General features: G+C 38.8%; 1 protein-coding gene across 1 annotated transcript in view; it reads right to left on the bottom strand.

The window, feature by feature from the left end:
• Positions 1-17,102, bottom strand: part of USH2A (usherin) — an 837,143-nt gene that overhangs the window by 654,890 nt on the left and 165,151 nt on the right. Inside the window, 1 exon segment of the mRNA XM_021064292.1 lies at positions 16,583-16,713. Within this exon segment, the coding sequence (XP_020919951.1) occupies positions 16,583-16,713 (131 nt within the window).

The raw sequence follows: 17,102 nt of genomic DNA on the forward strand, positions 1-17,102 counted from the left end.
TCAGCTTTGTCCTGATTCAGTTAAGTTACTTGAGAAGAGTTCCTCTGGATCTTGCTTTTAAGATTTATTAGGAGGTTGTGGAGCAGTGATTCCAGTGCTATTCTCTACTATTGAGCCAAGACACTTCTGTGTCCTCTGATGTTCTATGAATCATGAGGTTTTTCTAGTTTGGCTAGTGAGAAACAGGCACTCCTCAGAGCCTTGCATGAGTGATAAGCATCATTACTTTTAATTCTTTCAGCTTGCTCTTTCCCCAGCTTCACACGTAGGCAATGACTGATAGTCAGCTGAGTACTTAATGGAAGATACTCTATAGGGCTTGAGGATTATCTTTCTGTGCCACTCTCTCCAGAAAACTCCAACTACTATGGACTCCCCAAACACTCAGCCCCATCTCTTCAATATGGAAAATCCCCTGAGCTCCACCTAAATTCTCCTTCTCTGTCCCTTGACCTGAAAATTCCCTCAAGGTAAAAAGTCAGAAGATTACTCTGTGCCTACTTCCTCTTTTCCTGATATTTTACTAAAATAAGAGGAACTTTAAAAATTATAATCCATAATTTTAATGATTGGTAGAGAAGAAAATAGAAACCAAATGGATTTTGGGGAAAAAAATTTCTAAGACAAAAAATAGAAGGAAAAAATGTAAGTTAATATTGACAATATGTTCAATTAATCAGAAGTTACAATGTGGGGGCCAGGTGAGTTGTACTTCTAAAACAAGAAAAAGTATTTTTCCTATAGAACCTCTGAAGGCCTTGAGATTGACAGGTGACAAAACACTGAAAGAAGTAGGATACAAGTCTGAAGTCAATTGGGGGTGATTTTGTTCCCCAGAGGTTATTTAGCAGTGGATGGAGACGTTTTGTTTGTCTCAATCCAGAGAGGGATTCTCCTATCATCTGGTGGGTCAAGGTCAGGGATATTACTAAACATTCTACAATATAGGGAACAGTTCTCCATAGCAAAGAATTATCCATCCAGAAATATGAGTAGCACTGAGGTTGAGAATCATGAATTAGACGAGTTCTACACACCAGGTATTTAGAGTGCCAGCTCCCTCTTTAGTCCTATGTAACCAGGCACACTCCTATTGCACAGTGACATCAGTCTTATCACTGCAGTGGTTTCTGCCACATCTAAATGTCATGAACTGGAGAATGCCAGGTGAATAATGTACATTACAATACTTGGTTCCATTTAAGTGTTTTGTGATATTATTGCTGTTTATCATCTTGCTCAGCTGTCGAAAATATTCATTTGAGAAGAAAAGCTTCTACACTGCTGCAAAACCGAGATGTCTTTTCTTTTCCATTCTATAACTCCTGTCATTTGTCAGGCTGGTATATTTTTTTAACTCCCCTGCCCCTCCAAAAGGCATTTCAGAGAAAGTGCTTTTCAAACTTCCCCACCATAATCTCTAAGGAGAGTGCAAAAAGGTAAAATTCAGAAGCAGGCTCAAGTAAAGTGACAGGAGGAATGGGGTACATTTTTTTTTAAACTTTTGAGTGTTTAAGATGGAAAGCATGTCAAGAGGTTCCCCACATAGTGCTGTTCCCAGCAATGGTTACATACTTGAATGGTTGTAAGAGGAAGTACTCTAATTATAGTCCTTCTAGGTCTCAAAGAGGTATAATATCATCTTGCCTCATTCTTTCCCCCTCTGGAGCATCACAATATATAAGGAAAATGCTAATAATAGCCATAGGAGGAGAAATAGACAGTAACACAATAATAATGGGGGAATTTTATACCCCACTTATATTAATGGACTGATCATCCAGACAGAAAAATCAATAAGGAAGCACAGGCTTTAAATGACACATTAGAGCAGATGGACTTAACTGATATTTATGGAACATTCCCTCCGAAAGCAGGAGAATTACACTTTCTTCTCAAGTTCACATGAAACAGTCTCCAGGATAGATCACATCTTAGGCCACAAATCAAGCTTGGTAAATTGAAAAAAATTGAAATCACATCAAGCATCTTTTCCAACCACAATACCATGAGATTAGAAATAAATTACAAGGAAAAACTCTAAAAAAAAAAAAAAAAACCCATAAACATATGGAGGCTAAACAATGTCACCACAGAGCCAATGGATCACTGAAAAAAATCAAAGAGAAATCAAAAAATACCTAGACCCAAATGACAATGAAGACACAACAATCCAAAATCTTTGGGATGTAATAAAATCAGTTCTAAGAGGGAATTTTATAGCAATCAAGCCTATCTTAAGAAATAAGAAAAATCTTAAATAAGCAACCTAATGTTACACTAAAGCAACTAGAGAAAGAACAAACAAAACACAAAGTTAGAAGAAGGAAAAAAATGACAAAGATCAGAGCAGAAATAAATGAGAGACAAAGAAAACAATTGGTAAAAGAAAAAAAAATCAACGAAACTAAAAGCTGGTTCCTTGAAAATATAAACAAAACTGATATGCCATTAGCTAGACTTAGCCAGAAAAAAAGAGAGAGGCCTTAAATCAATAAAGTTAGAAATAGTCACTGGGCTAAATTCACTCTGCTTGTGATAAGCTATGAAACTACTATTAGCAATGGGAGGAGTGCTGCACCTAAGGAAGGCCAAGGCAATGGCCAGTGCTAGGAGGAGCTGGACACACAGTGGAAGAATCAGGCAGACAGTCCAGTTACTCATTTGTGGATTTCTCTAAATACCTGGGATGTTTGCTAATGGGTGCCCTACACTGCGTAGCAACCACGCTCAGGACCCCTCTACTCTGCACCATACTGCGAAGGCCTGCTGCCCAGACTATGCAGCAATCGTGGATATGAACATTCAACTGTGTGACAACTGAAACAATGGATTTGGCAGGAAGATTAGTGACAAAGGGCAAGAGAAAGGCTCTGCTATCATTATCCCAGTGCGCATTCTCACCCACCCTCTACATTAAGAGATGGAAATTCTGTCAGGGTGAATTGGAGGCATCAGCTAACTCACACATGGTATCTTCTGTGTGAGTGAAAACAGCACTCAGAGAAAATATGAAGTATGATTTAAAGATTAATAAATTAGGCGATCGCAGTCAATATGTATCACAAGTTCTCTACATCATAGCATCATATTTTAAGTAACTCAAAGCAACGCCTTTAAAACAGCAGATATATGTCTTCTTAAGCACTCATTTGGCTGGTGGTTGAGAAAAATCTTCTGTTCCACGGATGACATCTTCTCTCAGAACATACTAAAAGCCAGTGAGGTAAGGTTATGTCACCAAAGAATTTGAAAAGCAAACTCAAAAGTTTAAGAACTGGAATATTCATATCCAGTTAATTTCCTGTCCTGGGAGTTAAATCAGATTTTCAGAGTTTTGTGTGAACTGAAAAGAAAAACAGATGAGGGCAAAAATAATCTTTTAATTAATGAGTACATCCTTTAGAATATTGTTTTATAGAAATGATACTAGATTGGTGATTCTTATAAGCACTAATATTTAAGAACTAGCATTTAAAGTATTTGCTACCTATTTTGTTGCTGCATTATCAATTCCTAGAGATTGACTCTACTCTTATTTCTTGAGTCCACTGCTAAGCATCAAAGAAACGTAATGTCTGAAATGATTTAATATTGGAGTATTTATATTATTAAGCATCTGAATGTAAATTCTGAAAATAGACTTTTAGCCTTTTTTAAAAAAAATCATTTGCAGCTGCTGATGCTTTTAAGAAAAAAATGTATACATCTCTATTTGTCTATATATCTATGTATTTACATATCTTTACACAGTATGTCCTACCTGCTAGGAACTTACTCAGCCCTAAGAAGTGACTCTGAGAATTACTACATATTTCTAATATAGACACAATGACTTCTTTCCTTAAGCTTCTACCGTTCTTAAGAGAAGAAAAGTCCACATTAGTGTAACAGGACGCCTTTGTAAGGTACTCATTCCACTTCAAAAATGAATGAATCTGCAGCGGTTTCTGCCACATATAAATGTCACGAATTGGAGAATGCCAGGTGAATAATGTACATTACAATACTTGGTTCCATTTAAGTGTTTTGTGATATTGCTGTTTATCATCTTGCTCAGCTGTCGAAAATATTCATTTGAGAAGAAAAGCTTCTACATTGCTGCAAAACCGAGATGTCTTTTCTTTTCCATTCTACAACTCCTGTCATTTGTCAGGCTGGTATATTTTTCTAACACCCCTCCCCCCGCCAAAAGGCATTTCAGAGAAAGTGCTTTTCAAACTTCCCCACCATAATCTCTAAGGAGAGTGCAAAAAGGTAAAATTCAGAAGCAGGCTCAAGTAAAGTGACAGGAGGAATGGGGTACATTTTTTTTTAAACTTTTGAGTGTTTAAGATGGAAAGCATGTCAAGAGGTTCCCCACATAGTGCTGTTCCCAGCAATGGTTACATACTTGAATGGTTTTAAGAGGAAGTACTCTAATCATAGTCCTTCTAGGTCTCAAAGAGGTGTAATTTCATCTTGCCTCATTCTTTCCCCCTCTGGTTTAGGTCTATTTCACCCAAAGACTATAAGCGATGGCTTATAAAAGATGCATATATGTCACACCATGTTAAATTAGAGCATTTCATAAGTGTCATTTGAATGACACAACTATACCTTGTGGTCTCATTGTAATTTGCTGCAAAGTTAAGGTAGTGGTTATTAACAAGACGGTGTCAGTTCATGTCGTATACAGAAATGCTTTTAAGAAGCTCATTTAATAATTTTAATTTTAGTAAAAGCGATCAAAGTTGCTATGAACTTATGCAGTAGACTGCTTGCCTACTCTAACGTAAGTTTATTTAACCAGTGACAATGTGAGTTCCAAATATACTGAGAGGAAAGTGTGTTAGATAAGACAGAAACTAAATAAATCAGGCTTTTAAAAAGCGCCTTTATAAAATATTCAAATTAGTTTACGTATAAGATAACGGCTTACATCTTTGGTGCATCTGAAGCACTAAGGGGGCTACGTTAACTCTTTAGTATCAACCAAACCTCCATTTGAGAATTGCATTGGTTCCAAGAAATTAATTGCCACCGAAATATATGCACATTATTATTCCCCCAATATTTAGGCATCTTTAGTTACGTTAATAGGATTTGAAACATAATCCCAAAACAAATGGATATGTTTCCTTCCTCCTTTGAGTCGTGCACGTAAACCTGCAGTTCAGCAACCTGTGTTGGGTTCTTTTGTCCCAGGCTCTGTGCTCAGTGCTGAGAACATGTATTTAAGCAAGACCCAGCGTGTCTCTAACTCAAGTTGGAATCAGAAACAAACACTGCTGCTCTCCTCCATTGCTTCCTGTGTGAGATTAGCAGCACCGCCTAATTTCTCTGAGGTTCAGTGCCCTAAATTATACAATGGATAAATTAAAAAGTACTTCACCGACTTGAGTCAGGACTGAATTAATTGACTAAAAGTACATGGCATCATCCTTTGTGTAAGGCAAGCATAAAACAAATGGGACCTATGGGAATATTATAGACTAGTTTCTGTCCTCATGCATTTTGAGCAATATGTCATCCATCTGCCAATCCATCTGACACATTTCAACATGTGGCCCTTCCACACATGGCACCAAAACTGTGTGTGGGTTGATCAAGGTGGAGACCAGTTCTATAGCCCATCAGGAGCTGAAACACCTCCCAGTTCTTTGGAAGACTAGAGGCCTAGTGCCCCCGCCACTGGTTTGCCCTTGATCCCAGCAGCACAGCTGTCTCTAGAAATGCTCAGCACATGGGTTTGGTGTGCCAAGAAGAAAGGAGGCTAGTTTTATGCTGCTCTTAAATAAACCAGTATCATCGAACACACAGAGAAAGGGTCCCTATGGTGTACTGGCTAATATTTAAACTACACATACTTTATCTATATCCAAAAAGGTAAATTCACTTTTGCTTTTTATTCCCAATTCCAAGATACATTTATCTATATGTATATACATTAAGTCTATAGATATCTAGCCACATATAAATACACATATATCTACGTATCCTATGGTGGTTACTCTTGCTAAAAGTCATCAAATAGTCATATTTTGAAACTGCCTTCAAGATCTCCAATTCCTAAGCCATTTAAGAATGGCACGTTCGATGCCATTTTTCCCTTTGCAATTGTCCTGCATCGGGGAACCTAGAGAGGCAATGGTTATTTTCTCACTTGTGTGTCCCTAGGGTCTCTCACATAGGGGCTCATGAACGCCTCTCTCCATCTTGCGGACAAGCAGGTTCTCCTTCCACTCACGAGGTGAGGTGGAGCAGCCCACTTTTCTCTGGTGCCTCTGCCACCCCCTAGGGTCCACCCCCAAGCAGGGCATGCCATCTCTATTAGCGGTCTGGTAACCCCAAGGTGCTGAGGAAGTACTCCATTCTCATGGAATCTCATTACACAGGAGCCACTACATTGTGGATACAGAAGAAAACATCCTTCTCACTGCTGGGCTACCTTCTGACATGAGCCGTGAGCAGAGACGAGTCTTTCCCCATCAACGTCCATTCTCCTCATCTCTAGCACATAGCCGTAGCTTGGAAGTGGTACCTAGCCAGGGACTGCATGTTCCCAGCCCTCCATCAAGCTCTGCGACTTCCTCTCAGCAACAGGATGTTACCCGAAGAGACATGTGCCGCTTTTGGACCAAGACTTTTAAAAGGTGGGAGCATCGTTTCCCCACATTGTCGTTTTTTCGTTTGTTTTTTTGCCCTTTCAGGCCACACCTGTGGCATATGGAAGTTCCCAGACTAGGGGTCGAATCAGAGCTGCAGCTGCCAGAGCCACAGAAACATGGGACCTGAGCTGTGTCTGCGACCTACACCACAGCTCACAGCAACACCGGATCCCCAACCCACGGAGCGAGGCCAGGAATCAACCCCACATCCTCATGGATACTAGTTGGATTCGTTTCCACTGCGCCCCAACAGCCACTCCACGCTGTCTTGTCTTTTCCTAAGGAAAGGCAGAGCCACACAGTGGAAGGAGGCTGTGCCCTGAGTTGTCATATGGAGAAGAGCCACCAAGCAACCAGGAACACTGCGTTGGAAGGATTACAGGAACAAGAAGTCAACTCCTATACTGTGGGGGCCACTAGACACGTTGGGGTCTATGTTCATCTGATTAGCTTATCCTAACTACGACTGGTAGCGATGCGGGGACCCTGCTATTATCTCACATTTATTAGCTAAATCAATAACTGCTTACAACCTAAAGCTCCTGCCAATGCTGTCAGCATGGCTGAACAGGACCCTCAATGCCTGAGGTATTATTACTTGGCCACGTTTGTATACCCTGACCCTTGGGACGAGTTCATTTCCAAGGAGACGCCAGGGGTGTCCAAACATGTGGTCCTCAACTCAGGCAGAGGCTGGGACCTTCAGCTTGGTTACAGCTTCCTCTACTTTATCTCCAGTTTGGCACAACCTTGGTTCTTGGATAAATTCTTCGGTAGAGCCTTTCCATCAAGCTCAGATCCATTTTTTCCCTTCTTTCCCTATTTGCACCCAGAACCTTTGCACCTGTCCTTGGTATCTGGCCCTCTACATTCTCAGGTTAATTGGTTATTATTGGACTTACCAACTGCAAGAGGAAGTCTCTGAATGAGAGACCAAATCTTCACGTTTTTCTTTAAACTCCACAGCTCTCATATCCTTCACCATCCTAAATGCCTATCGTCTGCACCCCATACTTCATGCTAGTCAGGGTCAGTCTCCCCAGAGGCTGAGGAAACTTGTGCATTGCTGACTTCATGCACTTTAATATTTGGGTAACACAAAATATAAGGCAATACATTTCTAGAAAATTCATGACTTTTGGATATGTTGTGGTAATTAATGACAAATACCTAGTTCTGAGCAGAGGAAAAAGCACTGATGAACTGCAGGAAATGGGACATTATGCAGAGAAAGTATATTCTGCTTCATTTTTAATGTATTTCCTTAAAAATTATCACTCTGGGAGAACAATCAATTTTCACACATAGGATTCTTATTCCTTATGATTCCACCTCCCATGGGTCAGACCTAGAAATACTTCCTTCATTGATGCCTTTCCATCTCATCTAATTCATCCCAACCCCTCATCGCCTGCCTTATTAATTTATTTTTTAACGTCTCTTAATCATCTCTCTTTTCTGGCTCTGTTACAGCAGTCTACTCGCACCTTATTGAGCACTGCACTCAACTATACTTCTCTCTTTTCATATAATTACAGCTGTATTTTCAGTTTTCAGCCAAATTTTATGTAGGTATGTATGTATGTATCTTTTTAGGGCCACACCCATGGCATACGGAAGTCTCAGGCTAGGGGTCAAATCAGAGCTGCAACTGCCAGTCTATGCCACAACCACAGCAACGTGCAACCTGAGCCACATCTGGGACCTATACCACAGGTCAGGGCAATGTCAGATCCTTAACCCAGTGACCGAGGCCAAGGATCAAATCTGTGTCCTTTATGAATACTAGTTGGGTTTGTTTCCACTGAACCACAATGGGAACACATATTTTTATTTTTTTAATTAAATAGCTGATTGAAAATGTCCATTTCTGCGTACAGCATAGTGACCCAGGTTCGTCACCACCGAGCCATGATGGGAACTCTCTCAGCCAACTTTTAGATTCCCCTTCTTCACAGATTTTCATTCCCATTTAAAAAAAAAAAAAAAATGGCGAGAGTAGAACCTCTCATTTTGAGGACTAAGTTTAGGGTATACTTTGATGGCAATTTAGCAGGGGCTTGGTAGACTGGCAAACTTAGAAAACCACTTAATTTTAGAGTGGAATTCAGAGGCTAGGACAGAGTGCATCCACCACTAATCAAGTATTTACATGTACAAATCCACATCCAGTCCCCTTATACAAATCCATATCCAGTTTCTTTTCTCTGTGCATCTTTGCCAGACAGTGTTGTAGCAACGAGGCTGTGAAAGACGGGTCCACAGGGGAGCACCAAGGGGTCACCCAGGAGCTTTCACAAATGCAGACTCTGTCCTCACTCAAGACTCGCTGGATCAGAATCTGTCTTTGAAAAAAGCATCTGAGATGTTCACATGCATATCAAAATGTTAAGCACACTGCAATGGCTTAACCTGCGTATCTTGTCTGTTGTGGCTTAACTCTCGTGGTTTCCCTCACCAGATCCAAGTACACAGCAAAGTAAGGGGGGAAGAAGGGAAGAGAGATGGAGAAAATGCCAAGTGGAAAGGCACGCTGACATTTCTTGAACGCCTTCTGCAAGAGGCAGGCCCCATGCTATGGCCTTGCTCTAGAATCCACTCCCATCGTCAGCACTACCTGTGCACACGCTAGAGAAGGTACTCCAGGAACACCAGCCCCGTACGAAGGGCGAGCTCAGTGAAAGGCACGTGGGAGCCAGAGAGCTTACTCCTACTTGAGTCTGGAGGAGCCTGGGATCTTTTCTTTCTTTCCTTTCCTTTCCTTCGTCCTTCCTCACTTTCTCTCTCTCTCTACACACACACACATACCCCTACACTTGAAGCATTACCTTTATGGATCCTTCTTCGAATACCTCAGAATTTTTTTAAAAAGCATCACTCAGGCCTGGAGCCCTATCTGGGTCTTCAGGACGCACGTCACACTAGATGAGGAAATGGGAAAGAAGGGACAACCTCCAACTCAGGGGAAAAGGGCAAAGGACTCCTGCGCTGAGTTCCAAGGAAACAAGAAGGAACTGCAGTGCTGCAGTGACATCCTGGGAAACTCACATGACATGTACCTGTATCAGTCAAGCCTGCTCCTAAGAGAAATAGACTCATTTTCCCCAGTGCAGTAATTTTTTTTTTTTTTTCCTGGCTCAGGTATACATTTTGTATATGGGAAGCTCTCATTCCAAAAATACGTAAACAGAAAAGAGACAGACACACTCCCACCTCCGATTCAAAGGCATATACGGATACCCTAAAATCATCCACAGTAGTGTTAAGGACCCAGGGCCCCCATACGAAGGGTTCCTCTAAGACAGCAACAATTCCTCTCCATTTTCTCCTAGGAACGCTAGATTATGTGCTTTAGATGGTCTATGTGCCTTGACGCTGGCATCAGCACTTTTAGCATTTAGTGACTCAGGGCATCATTCATGCCATTTTCAAGATCTTGGCATTCACAAGAGGAAGAATTATAACACTTCTTATGGAAGAATAAGGCAAACATGCCGTATCTTAGGAGACTGGATGGAGCTGCAAATGACAAGTGCCAAAGGGAACGTTCCCTTCCAGAACACAGAGCACACAGCATAGTCACTGGGGCCATTTGGGGCTGGCTTGATTCCTAAGTTATTATAACCAAATGAGACTTGAACTACTGCCTAATTTCCTTGTATGCGCCCTAATATTGTTAAGGATTGCAACTGCATGAATTTTTAAAATGTCCTTGAATTTTACAGTTTATAATTCTGACACTGTTGACAGCTTTTTTAGTGTGTACTGTTATTCTGCTGAAAATGGTAAATATTTTTTAAAATCTTTCCTAATATTTAGGCAAGGTGTACCTGACACTACATTTCCTCGTGTAACAGTTAGCACAGATTTTGTGTCTATACTTAAGGCATGAGAAAAACAAAATGAAATTAGATAAAATGTGAATGTGATTTAGAGAGGAGAATATGGAGCTTTTAAATTCATGAAAGTGTTCTATCATTGGGTCTACCTTCAGATTTATATATGTAGCTCTCTGGCTACATGTCAAATTTCATGAAAATTCTCTCTATATTTTTTTGACTATAAAAATTATCAACAAAGCAAATTATGCAGAGAAAAAAATAAGGGAAAATGTTTTTAAAACAAAGGAAAATGTTATTGTAAATCCTCTTTCCTGTCGTGCATTTTTGTATTTTTACACGTGGAAAATATTATACAGAAGCGTCTTTTAAAAAGCATTTTTTTCTTATTCTTCTTTTCCCCTACTCTCACTCCTGAGATCAAAGTACATGGTGTAATACATCAGTAAATTTTTTTCTCACTACCGAATAATATCCCATTGAGTGGATATGTTATATCTATCCATTCATGAGTTAGTGGACATTTGGCTTATTTCTATAATTGGACTATTATGGATAAAGCAGCAAGGAGCATTCATGAATAAGGCTGAGTGAGGATCTCTATTTTCTTTGTGCTTGAACCTATAGCAAGGAGTTCAAGTTCTGGGTCATATGGTAAATCCTATAGTTAATATTTTGAGCAACCCCAGACTGTTTTCCAAAGTGAGTGCACATTTTCCACTTCCATCAACAGCCTATAGGAATTCGACTTTTTTCGCATCCTCATCAACGCTTGGTATTATATGCACTTTTTACAATAGCCACGTTCGTGAGTATGAAGTGATATCTTGACACTTGCCATCTGCCTCTACAAGGCCTGAATCACGAGCCACTGTAGCTGCTGGCCCTCAACACCCCCTGAAAAGACATCAGGGTGGCAATCGGGAGTGAGACACTCTGTGCCCTGGGAAAAGTGGCAGAACAGGTCTTCAGATAGTTGGATAATTTTAGGAGAGTAATTTATGAGCTCAATTCTTGTATCTCTTCACATCTAGAAAAATCACTATCATCTTTCACGGTGACATCTGCTCCTCCTGATTAGCAGTAAACTTCACAAGAGCAGCAGTGAAAGTCTGTAAAATACATACTTGGCTGCATGTACCTCCCCTTCCACCAAAATCACCTGTATGATGACCTTCCCCCTAACTCTTTGCAGCCGTGTTTCACAGATATCTGAGATGCTGCCTCCTAGGCCATAGTCCTCATTTTGCCCCAAATAAATTTTAACTCTCAAATTTTAGGTTGTGCCTATATTATAGGTCTACAAGTGCATGGTTGCTCTGTAAGTATGAGGATTTCTTCTCTCCCTCCCTTGAAATTATCTCAAGCTTTTTTTGTTTGTTTAATCTCTGATCTTCTGCAGTTCAAATATGAAATTCTTAAGTGTACTTCTCCCAACACTCCACTTACCATTCTCGGAGCTTCCTGGATTCATGGTTTGGTGCCTGTCATTAATTTTGGAAATTTCCCAACCATTATTAATAAAAATAATTGCACTTCTCTGAAGACAAATAATATTGAGAATCTTTTTATATACTTGTTTTCCATTTATATCTTCCTTGGAGAACAATTTTGATCCCTTACCCATTTTTTTTAATTGGATTGTCTTTTAAGTTCTAGCATTTCTTGACATACACTGGAGACAGTCTCTTATTGGAGAGATGCCTTGCAAAATTTTTTTCCTATTCTTTGGGTTGGTTTTTTTTTTTTTTTTTCATTTTCCAGATGGTATCCTTTGTAAAACTAATATTTTCAATTTTAACAAGGTCCAATTTATCCATTATGTTGTTGCTTATGCTTTTGGTGTCATATCTAAAAAGCCATCGACTTATTCAAGAACATGAAGATTTACATTGCTATTTTCTTCTAAGAGTTTTATGGTTTTAGCTCTTAGATTTCACTCTTGGTTCCGAGTTCATTTTTGTATATAGTGTGAAGTAGGGAGGCCAACTTCATTCTCTTGCATATGAGCATCATGTATTGGAAAGACTCGTCTTCATTTAATTATCCATTATTGACTTCTATTTTGATTCCATTGTGGTCCAAGAACCTACTCTCTACAGTTTCAGTTCTTTTAAATTCACCGAGGTTTGCTTTATGTCCCAGGATACTGTCTACCTTGGTATTCATATATTTTAGATGTGTACTCTGCTATGTTGAGTAGACTCTTCATCAAATGTCAGATCTTGCGGGTTGAAGGTAATTTTTGTCTTTTTGTCTTTTTAGGGCCACACCCACAGCATATGGAGATTCCCAGGCGAGGGGTCTAATTGGAGCTGTAGCCACCAGCCTGCACCACAGCCACAGCCATGTTAGACCCAAGCTGTGTCTGCAACCTACACCACAGTTCACAGCAATGCCGGATCCTTAAGCCACTGAGTGAGGCCAGGGATCAAACCTACAACCTCATGGTTCCTAGTTGGATTCATTTCCTCTGCACCAGGATGGGAACACTGGCTGAAGGTAATTTTGATTTCTTACTCTTGATGATTTTCTGTTGTATAAAATTTGTTGAAACTTCACTTCTTTTTTTAAATTTATCCTTTCAGGTCTCAATTTTTTCCTGTATTTGCAGCTCTGCTGTTTGGTACAAGCTCATTTAGAATTTCTATGTCTTCTAATTACTCCTAATTTTTACATAATACAAGTTTTTCCATCCTTGTTATGTACAGCCTAAAAGGACTTAAAATTATTATACTTGCAGTGAATTTTTTATAAAATCAGATGATGGATCATGATTTTTTAAATCCAGTCTGGCCATTTAAATTTTCAGTTGGTTTATTAGAACATTTCCATTTAATGGTATTGTGATATTAACGCTTAGTAAGTGTGCCTTTTAATTTTTTGGTTTTTAATTCTGTTTTTCAGTCTCTACTTACTTTTTCTTACAGTGTTGTAGTTGAGTATATGGTTTTTTTCCTTGAATATACCTTAGAATTCCATTTTGAGTTATCTGTAGTTCTTGTTATTTTCATTTGTTAAAGTTTTATTGAGGTATAGCTGTGTAACAATGCTGTGATAACTTCTGCACAACAAAGTGATTGTTATATATACACACATCTATTCTTTTTCAGATTCTTTCCCCATATAGATTGCCACAGAATATTGTGTAGAGTTCCCTGTGCTATACAGGTCTCCATTAGCCAGTCATTCCATATACCTCTTTATGCATATGCCAAATCCCAAACCGCCAGTCCATCCTTCCCTCTGCCCTTCCCCTACTGTAGTGTTTTTAGTACATTATCCTTATAGTCTTTAGTTGTTATTCTAGATATCACATATCAGAGTCTGCTAGTTTTTATTTCAGCAATACCAGTTAAGTATAGAAAAAGTGCCTTCCCTTTAAGTTCTCTTACCCTCTCAATTTTTAATTGTTTAAATATCTCCTCTAATATTTTAGGAAACAGTGATACAATTTTATGTCTACCATCAAAAAATGTTAAAAACTTGAAGAGGATGGGGAAAATGTACTGTATTTAGCCCTATTTTAACTGTGATGTTTTTTATTCCTTCCTGATATTTCAACATTCCTTCATTTGTCATTTCCTTTCCGTCCAGAGAAGTTCCTTCAGCCAAACTTGACAGTAGGTATATGCTGGATGCAAATGGATGAGTGTTTTAAAATCCTAGCAGGATAATTCTACCATCTAAATCAGCTTGATGCTGGTATTGTTGTCTTTTTTTCATTCCTTTTGATATTATCCCAGTTCTTGGCATAAGTGAAATCCTATTAGAACCTGGATATTTTGGTATTGTAAGACTCTGAATCTTCCTTAAATCTTGCTTTAACAGTGAGGCTTCCGATGAAACGCCTCTGGTGGTGAAGAGGGAGGTTCCCTCACCACTGCCAGGTGGAGATGGAAGGCAATGTTCTCCACTCTGGCTCCAATGACCCAGCAGGAGAGAGCCTATTACCGCTGCACAGGACATGGAGTTCTGCTCTCCATTAGGATGCAGAAAACACTGCCCCTGGCTGCTCCATTTCAAGGCGATCCCAAAGGATGCCTGCTTATATTGATGACATCAGTGGTCCGTGATGTCCTACCTTTTGTAATGTCATTGCCCTGAGGAGGTTCATGTATAACTGCACCCAAAAATCAGGTTCACCCCATGAAAAGCGGGGAACGAGATTCAGAACCAGAAGTGTACTGGCGAGTCTCCATTGTACGATAAAACAATTCTTCCCCAATTCGAGTTTGGTGACATCTTATGGGTAGCTTAAAATTGAGCGTGGTGGGCTTTTTCTCCTTCATATATCCACTTCTTAAATATTTACGACCACAGAACCACTGAAACTGTTCCCTATCCCAATGAAGTAGACTTGAAATAGAAATCTGAGAAAAATTATTTTTGTATTTCTTACACTCCTAAGTCGTAGAATTGAGAGACTAATCTGCCACACTTTAATTCATATGATTATGACATAAAAATGAAACTTCAAGAAGTATAACTTTAGTTCACAATTTTTCAGTACAATATACCAAAATTACCTGACTTATTTAGTGAGAAATGGTTAAACGAAAACTTTGCGTAATGATCTTATTATTTTAACAGCCATTCTAAGTGACCATCTATGAGATCAGTGCTCAAAACCTCATTCACGCAACATTAAACAAATATTTATGGGGTGCTTATTATATGACTCAAACCGTATTGTTGGTATCAGAGAAAAAAAAAGACGAAGAAGCAAATAAATGAATTTGATTTGCTTAGTTAAATAACGGCTGTAATGAAAATACCATGGCATTATGTAAAACACAGTGTTTTGAGAATGTTCTGTAATTGGGTGGTCAGTGAAGAGATCTTAAGAGATATGTCAGTCTTTGAACTGAGACATGAATAACAAGCAAATGACATCCATGCTGAAAACTCAGGGCAAATACGTAAGGATGAGATGCATAAAGACACAGTCAGATTTTATTAATCAACATATAAAACTGCAGTATGACTTTCAATATCACAATATAAAAATAGTAGAAGTTGCCTATATTAATTATTCTTCTACTCTTCAGCCCTGCAGTGAGGCATATAATGTTCTTTCATTAACACACTGTATTTAAGCTGAAAGTCTTCAAATCTGTATTTTACCTCACTTTGTATTTGGCTTTCATTTGTTAAAATAGTTTTTAATGCATGCTACAAATTATATGACAAATGTATTTCACCTTGAACTTACTGTCTTGTAACTTAACTCTTTTCTTTAACCAGATTGTGGATTATGCTCCTAGCCACTGCATTCTCAATTATTTGCAAGAGAATATGTAATTATTAAAATTTAATACAATCATTGAATAGATTCTTCAAAGTAAATTGGCCCTTTATTTCCATGTGGTAGTATGGTCAGAACAGGTAAAGAGCACCAGCTGAAGACAGCGCATTTAAATACGAAGCTGCTTTTCCTGATTTCTAACACAGTTAGAATCTGTGTTCACATAAGTGAGACACCAATGTGCGTGATGTTGGTAATTAAAATTTGTAAAATTATAAAAATCCATTGTATTGTTAGAGGAAAGGTTAAAATAAATTTAGAACAGAGCTACCAGAATGCCCATGTGGCTCTGTAGGAAAGCAACTTTTGCTGTACTATCTGCTTTGGATTTGGGAGGAAAACTTATTTAATATCATGTATTAATATTGATTCACAAACAGTTCTAAAATATATACTTATTTCCTAGTTTACATGAAACACCCTACCTCTCAATTTTTTGGACAATTTTATTTATTTTTGTTTTTATTTCTTTAAATGATTTTTATTTTTTCCACTATAGTTGGCTTACAGTGCTCTGTCAGTTTTCTACTGTATAGCAAAGTGGTAGACAATTTTAAAATTAAAAATAAAATGGGCCTTTCTTATATGCAAAGGGCCACCGGAGTAACCTTCTATTTCACATGCATATTCGAAGTTGGACAGGAATACTCCAAGAGCAGCCATCTCTTTGAAATGCAAACACACCCAGAGGACTTCCTGATAGAGTCTTCAATTTCACTGATAGACCATCTCCTGAATTAGTTTCTGAAAGACAGGCATTCTTTACCTTCAATGCAGAGACTCACCTGATTGCAAAGGACGCTACTGTTTCTAGTGCCAACTTTGTCACAATCACAGGGCTGGCAAACATCTATGGCTGAAGGATCTGCACCAACTTGTCGGAAAAAGTAATCCTTACACAGCTCACAGTTCTTTCCTGTGTCAGGGAAAGGTTATGCATTATGACTTCTAATTCATTAAAATCAGCTGCATAATTCAAAATTAAAGACTGTATTCCTTTGAGGGAATTCCATAATTTTCGGGACGTCCATTTTAATGCACCTTTCATCTCTACCTGCCAATTTAGTGATCCACAGCATATGAAACAATGAACCTGTTACAAACTGTGCTTTACTTCATTAAACTCCCATCTGGTATATAATATCCCACTTCTAAAAAGCTGGGCTTTGTAGGGGCCCATACATTTTGAAGGAGTTTGTTTCTAAACTTAAACTTTTATTTCTAGGACTTGGCACATAATCTAAATCAAATATGAGAAATGTCTATATGTGTGGTAGATGATAGCTATTCAGTTGGAAGCAGATC

Source organism: Sus scrofa, chromosome 10 (genome assembly GCF_000003025.6).
Source record: "Sus scrofa isolate TJ Tabasco breed Duroc chromosome 10, Sscrofa11.1, whole genome shotgun sequence".
In the NCBI taxonomy this organism is placed as follows: Eukaryota; Metazoa; Chordata; class Mammalia; order Artiodactyla; family Suidae; genus Sus; species Sus scrofa.